The sequence below is a fragment of the Capronia epimyces genome, assembly GCF_000585565.1.
Source record: "Capronia epimyces CBS 606.96 chromosome Unknown aczIQ-supercont1.6, whole genome shotgun sequence".
NCBI classification, from domain to species: Eukaryota; Fungi; Ascomycota; class Eurotiomycetes; order Chaetothyriales; family Herpotrichiellaceae; genus Capronia; species Capronia epimyces.
The window spans coordinates 672,225-692,471 of record NW_006912909.1 but is presented as its reverse complement, the minus strand read 5'-3'; the positions used below and the strand labels follow the sequence as shown (position 1 = coordinate 692,471).

Here is a 20,247-nt window from a genome sequence, read left to right as displayed (position 1 = left end):
GAAGAGTCGGAGAGCGTACCCAGTAGGTGCCCAGGTAAGGTACCTACCCGTGGCAAAGCACGCCCGGGGGTGGGCATGACCTCCGTAGGTATGTAGTTACCAGCAACGCTCTTTAGGTAGGTACCTAGTCTTTACCCTTGGCCACATACCTGCTCCGTAGGTGACACTACTCCTGATCAATATTCGGCATCTTCTGCTCGCTTCACTATGGCTATACTGCAAGCGAGCATTAAGTCTCACAGTTCCCCGTACGTCCGTACGTTGGCCGTACTGTGTTCAGATTGATTGTCGCCTCCGCCTCGCATAACGCTCAAAATGGGCCAATTGTTGACATGTGAAGTGGCACGTTGTTGCCGAACCCTACTTGGGTAGGCACATGACAGGATGGCTTACTGTAGATGTAGCCCCTAAGCCTAAGCCTGCCTGGCAGTCTCCTAATTCTTAGCCAATGGCGATGGGCCAAGGGTCCTAAGGTTTAGACTTCTAGGCACCTATTACCTAAGTAACCTTACTAACTTAGGTACCTAAGGTACGTACCTACCACCTAGGTGGCCCTAAGGCCGTTAGGCTACCTAGGTACCTATATATGTACCGAGTAGGTATACCTAATTACCTATCTCTACCTTAATCCTGCAACACCACGTTCAGCCCCCTCATCGGTAGGCCTCGGTGGCAATGAGAACATTCAATAACCACGTCTATATATACGTCTGCCATTAGACGAACGGGAGCAGTGCCGAGCCCGCAGCCACTGGATCGCTCAGAGCTTGTGTCCGGAGTACATACACTGTACACAGGTACATATGAGCCGGGCAGCAGTCCGGATTGCTTGTCACGTCGGCCAATTTTATAGCCGCTCCCCAACGCCAAACAAATATCTACGACTTACGTCCTGGACACACACTTCTCTCTACTCATCCGTAAACCCGTCATTCCGTATCGTTGTTGACCTTGATGTTGATGAAATGACCTGACCTTGGCCCTGCTGAGCAAAGGCCCAAACAGAAAATGCCCGAAACCGAAATCCAAGACGATAAGGCGCCGTATGTAGTCCCGTTCATTCTGTCGCTGTTATCCGAGCATCAAGCGCAACACTTGAGCGAGGCCAGCCCAGCGCCATTCTTCATCGGCCTGAACGGCGTCCAAGGCGCCGGTAAGTCGGTGCTGGTCGAGATTCTGAAGAGAACATTGTCTTCTCCCCCACACAACCTGTCGACGGTGGTGTTCTCGCTGGACGATTTCTATCTCAGCCATGCCGACCAGGTGGCCCTCGCCAACAAGCATTCAGACAACCCGCTGCTCCAGCACCGCGGACAACCGTCCACTCACGACATCCCGCTTGCGCTGTCGGTGTTCGCGAGTCTAAAACAGAACAAACCCACCAAGATCCCACAGTACAACAAGGCCGCGTTCTCGGGTCAGGGGGACCGCATCCCCGAGAGCGAGTGGGAACCAGTCAACACCGCCCCATCGTCGCCCGTGCGCGTGGTTCTCTTTGAAGGTTGGTGTGTCGGGTTCCGCCCACTCTCGGAGGAGGCCCTCGTGGCAAAGCACGCCGCCGCGGTGCAGGCGCGGCAAAAGTCCACGCCTTCCAATCCTTACACGGGCCGACTGGGCCACAACACGCTGGAAAGCGTCACGACCATCAACGAGGCGTTGAAGTCCTACGATGCACTGACGGCGCAGCTCGACGCCTTCATCCATATCGACGCCCAAAACCCGCAGTACGTGTACAGATGGCGCGTGGAACAGGAGGCCGGCTTGCGCGCAACTCGCGGCACCGGCATGACGGACGTCCAGGTCAAGGAGTTCGTCGACGGTTACTATCCTGCGTACGAGCTGTACACTGACACGCTACGAGAAGGCGTGTTTAGTTTCGACGGCGCGAGAACGGATTGGAGGGGCCGCCAGCTGCGCCTGGTGGTGGGGGAGGACAGAAAGGTCAGAGAAGTCGTCAGGATTTGATGAGCAGAGCACGCAAAAAGACACTCGGAATAATGCTATGCGAGGAGTCGAATCTACAGAGTTCCGAGCGGTCTAGGAAGCATCTTTTTCTCTTTCGGGCCGGATCTCCGGATCTAGAATAAGACTAACAATACATTGGGCGGGATGTCCAAATATTGTGGGATGGATTCTCTTTTGTTTCATATTGTTACTCATAATAGTACAAGCGAACCCGCAAACCAGACGAGAGCGATCATTCCGCGTGATCCCTATGAGATCCTCAAGCGATCTTGGCCTAATTCCACAATTCCAGAGTACAGTACGGAGTACCACGTACGTACTTCTGGACCGAGTATCCGTCCTCCATACGAAGTACTCCGTACACTGTACAGGCCGATAAGTCGAGTGGCTCAGGCTCCACGAGGCACACTTGGTATCATTAATTGTTAACTATTGCGGGCTTCAGGCGTGTATTGTGCCAGTGTGCCGTAGTTTCACACCTGCCTACCTTGGCAAGGCTCTACAGAGTATCGGTACGGGTACGGGATACTGTATGTTGAATCGAGCTACAGAGAAGTATCTTGTACAGCTTACTACTGGTGCTGCTCAACGTGAAGTGACATTATTCCACCTAGCAGCCATCCCAGGTATTCGACATCCCACTACTAACTCCGTACATACTCGACATCCCACTACTACTGTACATACTCTGGAGGACAGAACGGTAGTTGAAGACGGAATAGTATTCTGCACGGCTGACAAATTATGCACAGGGTAGACGATCACCAACTCTGCGGTTTGGCGATCCTATAGGTCGTCTACCCAGCGCCGTTTATGCACGCTTCGGCCCTACTCTTGTATAGGACTTAGTATACTCCGTACACTGTACAGGACTAGGTCGATGGGGCCCTGAGGCAGACGAGGGGCGAAGCGAACGAACCACTACTAACTAGTCGGCTTCACCGTTCCAACATTCTGTCCCAGTGTCCATGTGGTTTTCTCCTTCAATCATCATCATTAATTGCGGACCGTTGACGCCACTACGCAATACGGACTGGTCTCGGATGTGCCGTACTACCCGGTGGGGTGGTTGTGCTTGTCCCAGAACCAGAGGTCGAAGGGTTGAGACCTGATTAAATCGAAACATGTTGTTCAGCAGCGAGGCCACCCACGTTGTTTAGAGTTTGATATATCTAGTAAAATTAGAGGATTCCCGCACCAGTCATATCTCCACCGTTGGGGCACAAGGCTCTGCTCTGCATTTGGCATGTCCAACAGCGGCGGTGGGAAGATTTCACTTGGCCACATCGTAGAAGATGGAAGCTGATTCTGAAGAAGCTGGTCGTTTCTCTGCCGTGGACTCGGACTGACCGATCGAGGAGGCCATTCCCCTTCGCCCGAAGATCGGCCAGCAAGCAAAAGCGACCTATCCTCTATCCTGGTCAGAGCTGCTTTTACTGGATCCGCCGCCAACGGGTCCTCACTTGCATGCCCACTCGCATGCCACATGCGTCACAAGATATTGCAGAGATGTTGATGGGACACGCGACTTCATCTGCATCCCGCATTCTCGCAAGCTGCAGGACTTTGCTGCACCGATTCTGCATCCAGAGTACCGTAAAGTCACTAAACGCCCCTTGGCCTCCTACGCCCCACAACTTGCTGAGGCTAAGCCGAGACACTACTAATTAACTAGTTCTCTGTACGGATAGCTGGATGCAGATGCTGAAAGAAATCGAAAAGGGATCATGCCACTTGACCAGCCAGATGGTAATTAATCACTTGACTAATACATACCCAGAGAACGGAATCAAACTCCGCTCCTGCGCTGTTACCATGTAGGTGCCATGACCGACGGACCACGCCGATGCCTAGTAGTACTGAGTAGTAGTAGGAGCGAAGGTCGTCGTGGCCCTGGTCTCGGTTACTGTATTAGGTTCTTTCTATATCTGAGATCTCTCAGAGGCCTTCTTCACCTCGTCTGCTATCCGTACACAAACAAAGTCCGCTGGCAAAGACTTGACCTCTGTCTTTACCTAGCCGAGGGGTACTTTCGCGGCGGGAAAATACAACCCACAACCTGTCCAATCAATACCAGTCAAGCCGTGTAGATCGTGGGCGAGGTGGCACTATCACTAGATGCTGCGACTCAATCGTAGTGGATCAGGTCTCCCCCATCACCAAAAGAAGAATCCAATGCTTACCGCTTGTTCGTGGTTGCGCAAGCCACCTGGGCCATGATCGAGTGCCAACATGCAGGGCGCCTACTGCCGCGCGCAGAATAACCCTCTGAAAGATTCCAGACAGCCGATGACCTGGCGGTACACGGTCGTGTTTCGCTGTAGGACAGCTGCGCTGTTCATGGGAATTAGGACGAGTAAGAATGAATGCCACTGCTAGGGGGGGTGGGTGTATGGGTCCATCCTCCTTAGGCATTGGGCTTTTGAGAAAGAAGCACAGTGGCCGACCTAGTTCTGACTAGGGGACACCGAGGAGCAAGCTGTGGCACATAATGGGTAGCTTCGAGAACGGTTGTGTTCCCTTCAGATCACGCTTCTTAGTCTCGACCGGCTTGCTGCTGGTACAGCTTCCAAACGCCACTCAAGGTGGCAAGCCTGTAGATATGCAAATACGGTGGTCGCAGAAAATGCATGCAAGGAGCGCTCAGCTCGCAAGCACAGTGGCGTGAGACAAGGAGAAGAGGGGTTTGTGAAACTGTAGTGTGACTTTATCTTCGCCATCTGTTCAGAAACAGCGACCATGCAGGCTCTTTAGTCTCATTATCCGTCGTAAGCAAAAGACGAGCTAAGGAAACACCTGCTGATGACGCCGGACGTAAAACTTAGCAAAAGACAACCTCCCATGCGTGAAGTCATCCCATGATAAACACAATGCCGCCGTTCCCATGATGCCGTCTGTCGTTACCGAGTCCACCGTTCGTGTGAGCCGGACGAGGTTTCAGGTCTTCTTGTGACCAATGCCTTTGAGATGTACGTCACTGGGGAGGAGGAGAGTTGTCAGCAAATCAAATTCCCAGGACTTCATGCGGCTGTATGTAGACGCTTGCGTGTTTTGGCGTTTGAGATGCCCAGGGCCAGGCAGCAGAGATGCTGATGCCGGTGGAATGTCGCCATAATGCCTCAAAAAGAGCGGTAGGGCTGGAAGAAAAGGTGGCTTACAAGATCAAGGTCGCATTCTGGGGGATGAGGCCGGGAAATCCACTAAATATTGGACAAGAAGTCAGCGTCTTTGCCGCGCGGTTTCAGCAAGGGTGTTTTCTTCTTCTTTTGAGGTGTGGCGATGACCTATCCCAGCAAAGGGAGGTTCCATGCCGACGCAGCTGAGCCCCGGCTGCTTCAGTTCGCACTGAACAATGATTGCAGCACCGTGACTGGCGGATGCCGGGACATGGCATCGGTAGGATCGACGATTATTTTCTGCGACAAGTTGTAAAGCACTAACCGTTCTCCATATGCCATATTCCTAGAAAATAGTCAAAAAATAGTCAGTCATGAGGCTGGGTACCGAGTGAACCAGGGAGTATTGATGTCAAAAGTGCAACCGGACTGAGATTTCTGGATATGACAGGCCTCTTCCACGCTGCGCGTAATACCAAGGGAGAGGCAGATGTAACGATGGAGACTCACCCCGGAATGATCAAAGTGCTCTTCTCTCCCAAAGACATTTGTTTCACACCCACGTCCCAACCTGCCCAGCGTGATGATGGTCAGAAGATGCTCTAACCACAGCACGTCTGTCTCGGAAAGGCCTACCTGGGATGACCCTACCGACCCCGATCTGGGTCTGGAAGTCTCCACGACCGACGGAAGAATCGAACCTGGACCAAAGCAGTCAGAATCGAGGATGGGCACGGAGTGGAATTGCCGACGATGAACATACTGTGTGCCCTTGAACCCATTTGCGGCTTTCGAGGGGTCGAAGAGCCAACCAGTGTACTCTATCGTGACTTGGTCGCCGGTCTGGGGATAATCGACCCCGTTGCCGGGGGTGATGACCTTCCTTTCAAATTGAGACATTGTCGTGAGACCACAGTGGACCAGATAGACTTTAGAGATCACAGGCGGGGTCTTCAATAGAGTTGTGACGGAGGACAGAGAGGAGCCAGCGTAATCGAGAGCAGAGGACAACTGTGTAGAAGTCTTCACGAGCAGGTTGGTATCAGAGAGTCTGGAGGTAGGGATGTCCTTTTAAAGCCCACCTGAGCCCCTTGGCAAGAGAAGTCCTGCTCTTTGATTTGGCCAAAGTGGTTATGATTATGCGACCGAGCAGGTGGGCGGGAATCCGGCGGTAGCTGGTACGTAGCTGGGCAAAGGCGGCGGCGGGCGACAGTGGGTGTTTCGCCTAGTGCGAAGGGAGCCAGGGAGAAGGAGCGATCAATCAAGAGGAAGAAGAAGAGGATTCGCCAGAAAAGAATATGACACCGGCAAGTTGGCAGATTCCCCTACCGGGAAGGGCTGGCCTGAACGAGAGACCGGGCGGAGCCAGATCGGAGACAGGGAGACAAGGCACAGAACGATTTCTCGGTACGGAGGACACGAATGACAGAAGGCTAAAGGACGCAACGATGCGTGTTGATAGTGGAAAGTACGGATGGTGGTTTGGCGGTGCTACCGTGTGTACCGCTGCCGACGTGTAGCGCGTTACAAAAATGACAGTGTTGGGCACGTCAGGCTCTGACAGGGAGCAAATTAGGGGATCGCCTGCCGGAGAGCCATGAGCTTGCCAGAACCTGCAGGGATTAGGGGTCCTGGGCCGGAAAGATACTGGTTGGGGCAGAGAAATGGAATTGTGATGGGAGGGCGATCATCAAGCAGATGGGGATGCACGCGCGGGACAGAAGTGACAAGTATGGATACAGCGAAGCCTGGGTAATAATGATGTGCTACTAGTCAGCCCGGTCGGATGCAGGAGTGCAGTGATGCGCCGGCCGCGCCAACCCTGTGCGGACGAATTAACGACCTGTAAGGTGGATGGCAGTGCAGTGAGTGCATGCATTGGAAACAGAAATGGCCCGTGGGGCGGCCGCGCAGAGGCAGGAGGAGACGAAAGAGGACTGAACACTGAACAGAGCGACCGCAGGCTATGGTGGCAGGGTGGGGTTCCCTTGGTGCAGAGAAATTTGTGAGCGCAGTGAGGGGCAGCGGCCGGAGCGCAGGCCAAAGAGGAAACAAGGCAGATTATTGTCCCCCAGCACAGCGGGGCAGTTTGGCACTAGTGGTCGCAGCAGCAAGTAGTACGTAGTTCGTACTACAGCTTGTGTTATCAACCTGCGTCTGTGTCGCTCTGTCCGGAGTAGTTACAGCGAGGTACGCCTGCGCCTGCGCCTGCCTGCGCCTGTGCCTGCACCTGGCTGCACCTGGCTGCACCTGCACCGGTGACACTCAGAAATCTCGTCCAACAAAGCCTGCGAACGCCACCTTGCGTTGCTTATGGGTCAGCTAAGTGTCTTCCAATGTGCTGTGTGTTTTCATTCGCTCTGCCCGCCGCAAGGAGAGCTGAGCTGATGCTGTCACAACTGCCGGCTGGCGTATCCTTGCCCGTTCCCTCCCTTAATTACCACCGGCCGAGCATCAAAGGACAACCCAACCATCACGATCCCGTGCCGCGATGAGGCGGTGTCCACTGCAGCGTGTGCCTGCTGGTGCATCGGTGACCGACCCCTGCCTGTACCTCCAGACCGACTCGGGCTGGGTGGATCTGACCTGGACTCCAGGTACTTTACGGAGTGCTCTGTAGTCTTTGACGTGATCGCGCCGGGCTGCGGGAGCCAGTTGCCAGTGCGCTGGTTGACGTGTCACCGCCATTTTCGAGCAAAGCCGGCCAAGGCTAACTCGGCTCCTGTCAAGAGCTGTGCAGTCACTGCAGTGTGTGAGTCCCCACGAAGCACCCTTTGCGCGCAGAGATTTATCGGCTGCAGTTATCACATATCGGAAGCTTATTCCAGCACTTGCCATAGGCCTACATACTACCCTGCCGGATGACTGAGAAATCGCATCTCTACTTGACAACCCAGCTGGACTTGTATCTCAACGCAGGTCACCGCTGCGGTGGCAGCAGCACCACCTAACCCTAGATAGTAGCCACGCCGCTTCCGAATCAGTCACCGCTTTTCCATGCATCGACAGAGACTGCATGCCGTGCTGCCCCGGCTGAACTTGCCATACGCTACTCTGTATTGTCCCAAAGAGATGGAGACAGGGACTCGGACATACGGTACACGTAGCGTTTGTTCCGTCCCTGGCCAGCACCTTCTCACTTTACGGGATGAGAACTTGAGCCATCGACTTCATCGATTTACCTTCGATTCCTCCCACGCCCAGGGCAAAACCATTTGACAGTAACTTGTCGCGGTGTCTGCTCATGGATTGACACCGCTAACTCTAGACCGAGGCGACCCGGTGGAGGGGATCTCTCGACATGTCTCGGTTATCTTTTACCTGTCGTCCCGTCGACAAGCGAGGTGTTCCGCTTTTTCTTCTGTCCAATGTGCCCATCCGGGCCACGCTTTCAATCACGTAAGGCAGCACGCTGACGCTGGTGACGCCAACAAACTTGGGTGACGCCGACCTTTCCTCTCTGGTCAAGCTCTGGGGGGTGTGCCGCTCTGCAAATGTGTGCCTGCCTGACGACCTCCTTCATTTTGTGCTGCATGCGCAACCTCGCGTCAGCCTTTAACTGCAATGTGGGGCCCGCGCAGGTCTTTGCGAGTCTTGCGAGAAGGCATCGGATGAGCGTCACAAGCCGGGCCCAAAGAAACCAGTTCAGGGATGCTTCCGTCACTAAACGTTCGTTGGTACCCAGTCACAGGGCAACCCTTGGATGAACCCCTCCTCTTCGGATCGACGTTGCTTTACCTATCCTGTGGAGCTTTGGCACCATCAGCTGCTCCACATGGTTGCTCGAGTTGAGTCTTTGATCTCTCCGCACCCCCTGCTCGACCGGCCACCGATTCAAGTCTTCGTGGCCATACACAGTGACAAATGGCTACCCAACGGTCTTCCTGGCTCTTCATGGCCGCCATCACTGCCACCCGCTCTGCTCACATTCTATCCTCCTACGGTCTTGCTCGCGCCAAAACACATGGCGTCACATGGCATATAGACTAACAACAGCATTCGCAAGACCTCTACTCCGTACACAGATACACATACTACGTATCACAAGCTACGTAGTGGAATCTTTCGGCCGTGTGTCAGCAGCACGTTCGACCCACAATGCGGCATATGCTCGAACCGCTCTCTGGACCGACACCCATGGTCTACGATGGCGCAATTGCAAAAATCCCTTGGTAGATCAGCATAGAAGTCGAGGGATGATTCAGATGGTCAGAGCTGGCTGGTCCGCTCTGTCGAGTATAGATCATAGCAAACATATTCTTCAAGCACCTAAAAGTGCTCACAGCAGAATGCAGCAGAGATTCTAATGGGCGTATAAGTGGTGGCTGTGCGAATTGTCGATCTTCAGATATGCATCAGTCCCGCTCCCAAATGAGTTAAGATGCAAACTATATTCTCAGGCAGATAACGCACCAGGTCAGGGTCAGGAGCTCTTAGAGGTGCAGTTGGTTGAATGAGGTAACCACAACTCCTGTTTGCGTGGGGGTTTTCAGGGTGTATTTGTGTGGTCCGCATCCCGGCGCTCAGCCCGTGTGTTGCGTTGCAGGTCGCTTTCCCCAAAAAGCAAGTTCGCGCACCTGGCTGAGCTCTATTTGATCTAATCGCAAGGTAGGGAAGCGATCGTCGTGGTGTGAGGCAGTCTCAACAGCTGCAGCGTGCCGCAGGACAGTGACCGACGTCATTCCAACCTCGTCGAGAAAAGACAACGCACGTTCATAATGGGAAGCCAACTGGCCGACGCCATGGCTGTCATCGGACAGACAGAAGCGGATGCCTCTCGAGAGAGCAGCCTGGCCGGTCAGCTTTGGGCACAGTCCTGGAACCGGCAGTTCGTGAGCGTACCTGGCATATTTCTTTGGTGGGATACGGTTCATCCATTCCCTTCCGAAGAGCTGCTGTATTCACTTCCATCACGCCGTGATAAGAGGCGATGAAGTCCAGATTGCGCAGGATTCGTTGCCACACATCCGGCATGCTCTGGAATGCCGCATTGGGATGATCGCTCTTGAGTCGAATGAGATCAAAGTGACCCACCACCGGTGGCTTCACGGCTTGTAACATGGCCAACTGCGAATCGAAATAGTCGGCAAACAGCTGTTCATCTGTTCCCCCAGCTATGTCACGCGCCTGTTCGTACATCTGGCGGTCGTAATCGATCGGAACAGTGTGGACGTGGTGGACAGACCCAATGAAAAAGTCATACTGGTACGTTTTGATGCTTTGGTTGATGAGGTCAACCGATCCAGGCCGGATCCATTCGCCCTCAAACCCCAGAGGAAGTCCAATTCGAGACGCATATTTCTGTCGCAGTCGCTTGGCTTCGGCGACATATGCCTTCTCATTGTTCAAGTGCCAGGCAAGTGTCACCCCCGCCTTGATTTCTTCAGGATAGCTGTCCTGATCATGACGTGGCATATGTTCTGTTAGGGCCAAGTCTTGTATGTTTTTGGAGATGGCCGTCAGAACAATCTCTTCGAGAGAGTCCTGAGCATGGCCGGGACAGAATTGCCCGGAATGGCTGTGATGGGAGAAGGGCATTGTTCCCAGGGTTCTTTGTGAGGGCGTCTAGCCAAGCTGGGAAATTAATGGACTCGACGCGATGCCCGAATAGGCCTTGAGCCGTAGATAAGACACCTGGCTCTATCTCTGAAGTCTGGACCAGGCGGTTGCTGAATGGTCGAGTGAAGTTGAAGCCGCAAGGCGCTGCTCCTTGTCCCCCCCGACAAATACCGCAACGCGACAAACTTACGGGGTACGAAGTACGGAGTACGCGGTATCCAGAGCCCAGTGTGCAGTGCCGAGGTAAAGCCGGGAAATGCCATCTCTGTTCTCGAGCCTCACACGCACACGGCAGTCACGGTCATCCTCGGACCAATCCCAGCCCAGAAGGCTGATATTATTCTTGACACAAACTTGAAGCGGCTTGTTTGTACTACAGTAGGTAATCCCGTACGGAGTACAACACCTCCCTCGCTTTGCTGTGCTTATCACCCAAGACCTCCTCTGTCCTGTCACCGAGCCTTTCCGGACTACGGGCGAGTCCGACTACCAGCACATGGCCTATACTTCGAGTCCTCGACGCGCAAGGACACCTGCTTGCTGCAAGCAGGGGTGCACAGCCATCGACGTGGCATTTGCGTTTCCATTCGAGCTGGGTGTAAAAACAAAAGAACTATCTCGAGCAACGACGGGCATTGGCCGATAGGTACAAGTAATGGGACGTTCCACGCAGCCCCGGCTACGAGTACTCTACATTATTAATAACATGTATTAATTTAGTACTCCGTACAACTAGCAGTACGGAGTACTTACTGTCATCTCAAGCGGGTGGTGCCCCGTGATGCGACCCCGGTTCGCCCAGTGTTAGTCTGACTAGGCATCAACATCGAAATTCGGGGATCGTTCCGGCATTGCGCAATGCCGTGATCCAAAGCCTACGAGGCGAAGAGTTCGATTCGACCAAAAGGTTCATCCGAAGAAAGGTGGCAAGACTTCATTTTCGCTGATGTCTGTCTCCTCCTCACCCTGGCAGCACGATTCTAGTCGCCATGTCAGCAGCTTGACGTCGTTGACGTGCCCTCTTCCTCGAATGACATAGTTCGGACCAGCACGCCACAGTGGTATACGTACTCAGTAGTAGAGCTAACCGCTTCCGAAGCGGGGTGGAATGCACGACATCTACGTCACCCTCTCCGTTAGTCGAAAAGGATTTAATGGATGCCGAACTTTCTATCCGCCAGCCCATCCGAAGTTTACTGGGGGCGGGGGAAGAGGGAGAGGAAAAGAGAGGAGAGAGAGAGAGACACAGACAATTTTTCGCCACCCTATCTCCCCTGTGGTCAGGCAGCTAGCTTAATGCGTGGGGGAGGATACAAAAGCTAATTCAAACCCTCTCGCGTCTATGTTAGTTTCATGTGCGATAACGGGGCACGAGCACAAGTTAAGGAAGGCTTCGCAAGCCCGCTGAATCCTGAAGGCATGTCGCCGAATTAAGGTTTTTCGGAAGAACACAGCTTGAATAGCTCCCACATGGCAAGATAAGGTTGGCGACTTTGTACGTACTACGTACCCGTTGAACCTGGTCGCCTCCATCTTCTTTCCTTTCCGAAGCTCGCCTCCTGCGTCGATCCGATGCCGCGCGAGCCCTCGCGCGCGTGCAGCTGCAGCTGGAGCTTAGCAATATGGAGCGCGTTCACGGTCCTGCATCACGCGATGAGCTAGCCGATGTTTTGCGATCTGGCATCCGGCCGCTGGCCCCTGGGTCCGTGAACGCAAAAGGACAACCGAGTCCCTCCCATCAGGCACAGAGAACCAACATGATCTCTAGACGACCAGGATTGTTACGGAAGCTTATTAGCGAGGTTGGGCTTGGGACATCCCATTTCTGGCCATCCATCGCGCTCTGGCTGGTCGCAAAGGGGGCGCTGTCAAGAGACTGAGAATTGGCGTTTGTGAAGTGAGATGACATGTTGTCTTGCGAGGCGCCAGATAGCAGATCCAGGCCTGGAAATGTCCCATATGGCATATGGCATATGCACAGAGTATGGTTCAAAGTGGACCTCGAACCCCTGCTCTGTATCTGTAGAGTTTCGTGGCTGCACGGCCAAGGGTGACACGGCACGTACGAAAAGGAAAAAGTGCCAATGCGATGACGCCCAGCCATTCAGGATAGGCCTTAGGGCCTCTCCTACGGAATCTTTTTCCATCGACCAATCTAGACTAAAAAAGGAGAATTCCATGTAGATACTTTGGCATGGGGCGGAATTCTCACTCAGCACCTCAGCTCAGGGCACCCTGAGGCTGGGCTCGGCCACCACGATGTTGGCGATACGGTACGAGTATGGTCGGGGTCGCCAATGCCAGAATGAAGGGTGTTGACGGGTCACCTTCAGGGAGAGGGTGAGCATTGGCCCATCACGGTAAGAACCCATGACCAGACAAGAAAGGAAGGCTGGAAAAAATAAGAAGAAAAAATGGAGAGACCATCGTTGCGGTTGCAGACAATGAATTCTATGATGGGATGCGTGCTGCGAGTTCTTGCGGATAGTTGCAAGGCGCGCCAAGCTTTACTAGACTGAACGTGTGCACTGTGCAGTGTAACAATTGATCTCAACTATCTTAAACAGCTCAATCGGTTTAATATCACCAAAAAAATATGGCAGGTCAAAATAAACTCGTCCAGAGAAAACTGGACGAGTTCTGCCTAATGAGCGAGGAACATGGGACTCGAACCCACAGCCTTGGCTTTACACTTACGATCGAATTAGTGACCAGTGTAGGAGAGCCACGCGCTACCATTGCGCCAATCCCCCATTGCAATAATAACAATTCATGTTAAATCTCTGTCGATTTTCAACATGGTTTCAGGGGAATTTTACACGGCTACAAATTATAACCATGTCCGGTCAATGCACGTGATCAGCCACGCTTCGCTCACCGACGATGCCCACCGCACTCCTTTCTGGTAATGTGATTGCTGCCACCCGATTGTTGTCAGGATGACATGCCCACCCTTCCTGTAGCAGACGAGACTACCACACTCGTCTACCTACCTTATACACCACAGCAAAGAGGAATGTACCTCACACAGCAGGAACGGACATGAGCTTCGGCTTCCCCCTCTGTTGGGGTCCAGGGTCTCTGTGTTCTGAATTCAGGTCCACGCCCCCCGACGAGAGCGATGGTAATAGTGGGTAAGCATTGACTGACTACTAACTGACTACTGGTCGTACCAGTGCCGGTACCGTGGATGCACCTGTACAGTCCTACTGAAAACTCCCGTTTCAGGCCCTAACAGCAGCTAGCTAAGCGCTCAACTAGCTGGGTTGAGAATGAGAGGCGTGTTTCTCTCACTGCTTGAGTGTGCATGTTACTTGGGCTACGCTGAATTGACTCGATTCGGCGTGGCTGTTGCTCTACATTCGATCGAGTGCGCCTTCAGGTGGGCAGTGGCACGCCCCTACATCATGGCGAACACGAAATTGAAGCCGTCAGTGCACAAAGAGGCGCCTGGGGCTCGTGACCAGGCACCCCTTCATTGTTCATTGTTCAGTGCTGTGTCCAAGCCTCAGCCTAACCTACTTCTGGCCAAGATGTCTTACTGTACTTACTCGACAAAGCTCTGTCAGTGAGTGGGGTGTCCTTCAGTACACAACTTGTTCGCGATACGTAAGAGCAGACATATGGTGAAATGAGCAATGGATCACTACGGCCGACGACTGACGATTTGATGACTTGGCGACCGACGTCGACACCGTTGAGCACCATCTCGAAAGTTTGTGTAAGCACTGTCCGAACTCTCCGCATTTAGTCAGAGACATCCAGCCATTATCCCAGACGTCCCCAGACACCCCCCAACGACGCAGCAACATTTGTGGTGTGCAGTGGAGCACCGCGCTGAGCCAGAGTCTGCTGATATGCGGGCTCACAGCGGTCCGGTTTATCAAAGTCTGCTGCCTCGTTTCGACTCAGTTCCGAAAGACTCGACTCGAATCGAATAGTGTGGACGGTGTCGATTCGAGTGCGGCAGAGCAACGTCAAGAATGCGTGTCATGGAGGACAACACTGACGGTTGATGCTTGTCTCTCCACTTATCGATTCGATCGCGGCCCTGCCGTTTCAGAGGAGGAAACGAAGCGGACCAGTAGAAGTTCAAGCGACCCTGGCAATACAAGTTCGTGATGTCCTACTCGACTCGACTCAGTCGTAGCCATGAGTCGATGCACCTCTGCACCGCAGAAGACGGCTTTTCTTTACGCACCTCGGTGGACGGGATGCCACCAATGCGATCGATTGGAATGACACGAGTCCATTTGGTTGGGCGCGCCCACAGCAGGTGAGGAGGTATCATCACATTCCGTGCGCTGACACGATCAAGCTTTGTCACCGAGTGTCAGAGGACGGGAAGATACCCTTCCAGCTGTCGAGGCCGTGGTTGGCAAAGTTGTCTTCAATATCCCCAAGGCAATGACGGACTACGACTGGAAAAGGCTTGCCTTGATGGTTCAGAGGAGTCTGGCCTCTGAGGCGAACTTTCCCTCATTGAACACGCTTCGAAGAACTTCCGCCGGAAGGAGCTCCTCTCAGGGCTCACGAAGGGCTGCTCAGACATCGGACCTCAGACCTCAGACCAAAGAGATCTTTTCGAGTGCAGCTCGCCGAGTCTGTGACTGCTGTTAACAACGACTTTGAACTACTTGCACGAATCCTAGCGGCTATGAAGCAAAGGTATGGTCAAAGGTGAAACAAGCAAGAATCCTGTAATGCATTTTCCTATTGCACTGCCAGTCCCTGTGCCTGATGGTCCCAAGTACGAGAAACAATACACCAAAATCTAGCAACAAGTTCGCACCTATACTCAGCCCAAATATATTTTTTGTGTCCCGTCAATTCTTGACGGTTGCTTTTTGCCTCTATCCTTTTGGTTTAGACAGAAACCGCCTTCCTTTTTATGCCATTTGTGACACCTTCTCCAGAAATATATGACCTCTCATGGTTCGTTGATGGCGGCAGCGTCGGCCGCCAGACGTTCACCTTCTTCTGGATGTTCATTGCCGACAGTCGCGGACTTTGCATAGATCCCGTCAAGCGTGACATTCATCGCACCCGCCTGGACCAGCGCGCTGCGCAAATCGTCCAGCAAATCTTCGCCATCCTCGATGCCTACGCACAAACGGATCAAGTCCTCGGGGACTCCGCGCTCTTTGCGTGTTTTGGCGTCAATGCTGGCGTGGCTCATGCGGCACGGCATGCTAATGAGAGAGTTGACGCAGCCAAAGCTGACACTAATAGCCCACAGTTTCGCCGACTCCACAATCCGCTCGGACAGCTGGATGTCACCGGTCTCAAAAGACAGGACCGCACCAGGGCCCCGAGCCATGGATTGAAACAGGTCGTATTGTGGGTGGCTTTTGAGTCCCGGGTAACGCACTTTGAAACCAGCAGATTCAAGAAACTGGGCGATCAGCATGGCGTTATTTTGTTGAGCATCCATGCGGACTTTCAAGGTTTTGATGCCGCGCATCAATAGCCAGCAGTCGAAAGGAGCAAGCCCGCAACCTGACGCATTGATGGTAAAGTACAGCTTGTCGCCGAGAGCCTCGTCGTTGACAGCCAGTACTCCAGCCATGAGATCATGGTGGCCCGATAGGTATTTCGTGCCCGACTCATAGACAACATCCGCGCCCATTTCTAGAGGGTTTTGTAATAACGGAGAGAGCATGGTGTTATCCACACTCACAATGCATGATGGGCTGGCGGCATGCGCCATTTTGGCGATGGTGGGAATGTCCACGATCTTGATCAAGGGGTTTGTAGGTGTCTCGAGCAATACCATGGCAGTCTTCCCGTTGAGGACTTCCTGTACCTTTTCAGGCGTGGTGGTATCCACATGATGGACAATAATGCCTCCATGCGTGGACAGGTATTTCAACAATCGATTGGTCCCCCCGTACAGGTCGTCACCTGTCACGACTTCATCTCCAGGTCGAAGTTGGCGGGTTAACACATCGAGAGCACCCATTCCGGAGGATACAACAAGGGCTCGCTGTGCACGCATGATTTTTGCAAGGTGTTTCTCAAGATGGGTCCGAGTGGGATTGCCACTACGGGTGTAGTCGTAGTCAGAGGCGCCTCCGGTGGCGGACGATTGCTTAAATGTAGCGGACTGTAGACTGTCAGTTTGTGGTCTTAGAGGCCCAAGGCTGTCAGAGCTGACCTGGTAAATGGGCACGCTGCTTGCATTGAACTGGTCATTGCCCTCCGAAAAGACCAGCTGAGTTGCAATCGAGTATTGACGACCACCTCGGGGACTGGAGGGCGTCGGCGACGGTGGCAGATCGTGACCGTCCAGGTCGACTCGTGCGAAGGCTTTGCTCATAGCGCCGAGTTTCGGGTCCTTCAAGGGCGGAGCAGAGGAGGAACCTGGCTCAGACATGGTGGCGGTGGCGGGGAAATGGGGGAATGAGCTCGACGACTTGAAGATTAGATATGAGGATGCTCAAGGACATGTGAGATCAAGCGTGTATTAGACGACTGATGCTGATCCTCGAGAAACGTTGGTTCAGGAGAGCTGGAAAGGTACATCATGCGGACAGATGAGTCGACGGCGAAAAATCCCCAGGTCGACCGGCTCTGGAGTGTGGAGCAAGCCGACAGCCGTGTGGTGTGGTTGTGCGAATACTAATGACGTGCTCGCAGCACTCACTCGTCGTGCTCGTACCTAGTACCTACGAGTAGCTTAGGACTCGATGGGAGTAACAAGGCACAACAATCAACATCGCCATCGCCATCGCCATCGCCATCGCCATAGCTGTACCCTCTTGATGTTGGCAGCGGTATAGGCAACGTCTCAGGGCGGCAACCACTCGCACGACGTCGCGTTGTCGCAAATCATTGTTCAATATGTCGCATATTTACACTTCGCCTTCATAGTGTCCTCTGACTACTCCTTACTCTCTAACGAAACGTATCCAAATTATATATCACAATATCAAGCTACAGCTACATTGTGTCTATGCTTGCTCCAGAAATGACTCCCTTTGTTCTTGATACCAAGGATACCCAACCAGCCCAGCATCATTCTCTATCTTCGTCCTGATTCTTTGCTAGGTGCTAAATATTGGTGCTCTACGGAGCACTGATTATTCTCCTCTCCACGTTCGCATGGTGCTCTGCCTGGTTCTGGTAGATCGAGATGCTTCTGGGAAGATCATCACCTGAAGCTCAACAAATGGATAGAGTTTCCGGACTGCATTATCATAACACATTCCAGAAGAGTCACGGATCCAGGTCAATTGTTCCGACCGCAGGGATATACCAAGAATAACACGAGGGTATCAATGCTGATCCTGGCTAATATATCCACTGCAAGGACGACAGTCTCGGTTCTGTCATCACCGGGGTGGTTCCGGGCTAGGATAACTCAAGACCGCCACGCGATCGACTGCATCCTACTGGAATGCTCTGGATGCTCCAAAACTGGTCATTGTCATCAAAAAGTCAGAGACACACGTCAACCATGGCCAGTGCGTCGAAGAATGCCCTGGTTTGAAACGCTGAAACATGCACGTTGGTCCGACGCGTGTCCCAGCAAGCAAGTCCTTGGGGCGTGCAGTGTTTTCGAGTATGAAATCCGTGCATGGTGAGCATGCTGAGCAGGCGTGGTCGGGCCACTGGCTGGGATAAAAAAAAATCTCGGCTTGGGAAGTGTGGCTCCTCCGTGGCTTTGGCTGCCCCTGAATGAAACAAACCGGCATATCCGCCAGCGGGGCTTAGGCCCCCGGGCAAATATCAGAGAAATGCTTCTTCCTTGCTTGTGCTCCATATTACGCGCTGGGCCTGAATAAGCAATGTGACTGGTATGTAGTCAGGAGGAATGCAAGCTCGTTATTGTGCAAAACAAGACGAGCACCCGACACGATGCAATGCCGGGTCGTACCTTTTCTTGATGCTGCATCTGCAGTGCTGCTATAACAACAACATATGCTCGGCGGCGTAAACAACCACCACTTGAATTGTGGAGGCTGGATGGTGAGATTGTGAACGAAGCGGCGGATGGAGAATTTTCTCCAATCCAATGGGTTACTCGAGGCCATCGGTGTCGCCAAGTCAGTCCCTGGCGTCTGGCTGACACGCCGCTGGCTCCTGATTCCTCACCCTGAAATTGCCATGCTCAGTTCACTTCACCGGCTCTGTGCCACGGGGCCACGCATGCTGTCCGGCGTCGAACACTGCTACTTGGACCTGGACACCGTGCGGCGAGTCGCGAAACTGGCAGTCAAGCCCAGGTTGCAACCGCGCTGGCAAGCTGTCTCGAACAATGTCTCGTCCCAGAAAGCGAGCTCCGAACTTAAGAGTTGTAGCAACCGCCACAGTGTTAAGTCCCCCTTCTTTGGGTACACCGTATGTTTTGACGAGAGAGATGAACAGACCCTGGCTCGTGCTGACTACAATGTCAACCGTCTGAAGAATAGAGAGAACAACAGTGGGAACGAGATTGCGGCTTGAAATTGGCTGGAGCCCGACCAGCCAGGATGATGGGGGCGCAGTCAGGTCGTGTCACGTAAGGTAATCGTTTGACAACGTTTAGTCCATACCGTTCATAGCTAGCGCGTTATTTTCCTGTTCTTTAAGCCCCGGGTTCGACTACGATCATTGCTCAGTTTGGTTAGCCTTGTAGTGTACCGTACAGCAGCGTTACCGACCACCTAACAGCTCCGCCCTTTTCTCACGAGGTAGTAGCAGCGCTGTAGCAGCAGTCCTGGTGCGCGCCACGTCCTCCTCCTTTCCTACCTGGTATGGGCCTCCGCCTAACGCCATCTGCCATCTGCCATCGACGATATGCTTTCCTTGCTCACTCGTTCTCTTTTCCGACTCTACACTCTCGCCTCCGCCTCCTACGTCCTCTCCGTTGAGCCTCGATGATCCGTCAACGTCGCCGTGGTCGCTGTCTCTCGTTCTGCGACCGATAACTTCATCCTTCGACTTGTCAACTTCCGCCTCGACGGCGACGCTCCTGCGTTTTCCCTCAGTTGGCCAGCACACAACCCCCAGTGCTCGCGTTCGCTCTTTACATCGACAACATTCAGTTCCTTGTTCGACACGCTCGACCGCGCTCCTTAAGACATATTCTTCTTTGACGACTACAAGTTTCGTGCTGCGAACCCTGAGACAGACCATTCCCCCTTGCCGCGCCCTCGCGCCAAAGGACAAGCATACAACACCGTTCTTCAATAGCAACTTTGTCCTTTCAATCATTTGGCTGGTCCAACCATTCGAGGAAGCGTACAAGCCACGACGGCTGTATTTGTTGGACGGACTCGGATAATTTTAGGTCAAAGAACGCTCAATTGCGCTCTTTCATCGGAACACGTTTCGGGAACAAAGAAATTCTCAAGCATATTCGCAGCGACGGCCCACGTAGACTACGGCCTGCTCTGGTTTGTGGAACGACGAAGACGAGGCAGCTTGGATATCCTCCAGACAATTCTGCATCACAGACCACACATCAGGATCACTTGATCCTAGCCACTCTTTTGAAATAGACGCTTAACCTATACACTCATTTCAGGAACCCAACAAAAGTTGGTATCCCGATATCCAGATTCGCGGTATTTGTGCTGACAAGCCGGGTAGCAACCTCTCTTGACGACGGACAAGTGCGGAC

General features: G+C 53.2%; 4 protein-coding genes across 4 annotated transcripts; 1 reads left to right on the top strand and 3 right to left on the bottom strand.

The window, feature by feature from the left end:
- Window positions 1–1,008: 1,008 nt before the first annotated feature.
- Window positions 1,009–1,965, top strand: A1O3_07123 (uncharacterized protein; the record flags this gene model as incomplete). The annotated part of the gene is made up of 1 exon (XM_007737236.1): window positions 1,009–1,965. One exon carries the CDS (start codon window positions 1,009–1,011, stop codon window positions 1,963–1,965), a length of 957 nt encoding a protein of 318 aa, XP_007735426.1.
- A 3,335-nt stretch (window positions 1,966–5,300) lies between these two features.
- On the bottom strand, window positions 5,301–5,981 carry A1O3_07122 (peptidylprolyl isomerase; the record flags this gene model as incomplete). The annotated part of the gene is made up of 4 exons (XM_007737235.1): window positions 5,301–5,427; window positions 5,592–5,652; window positions 5,718–5,782; window positions 5,845–5,981. 4 exons carry the CDS (start codon window positions 5,979–5,981, stop codon window positions 5,301–5,303), a joined length of 390 nt encoding a protein of 129 aa, XP_007735425.1.
- Window positions 5,982–9,604: 3,623 nt separating this feature from the next.
- Window positions 9,605–10,619, bottom strand: A1O3_07121 (histidinol-phosphatase (PHP family); the record flags this gene model as incomplete). The annotated part of the gene is made up of 2 exons (XM_007737234.1): window positions 9,605–9,871; window positions 9,924–10,619. 2 exons carry the CDS (start codon window positions 10,617–10,619, stop codon window positions 9,605–9,607), a joined length of 963 nt encoding a protein of 320 aa, XP_007735424.1.
- A 4,951-nt stretch (window positions 10,620–15,570) lies between these two features.
- On the bottom strand, window positions 15,571–17,016 carry A1O3_07119 (cystathionine beta-lyase; the record flags this gene model as incomplete). The annotated part of the gene is made up of 2 exons (XM_007737233.1): window positions 15,571–16,746; window positions 16,798–17,016. 2 exons carry the CDS (start codon window positions 17,014–17,016, stop codon window positions 15,571–15,573), a joined length of 1,395 nt encoding a protein of 464 aa, XP_007735423.1.
- Window positions 17,017–20,247: the final 3,231 nt, after the last annotated feature.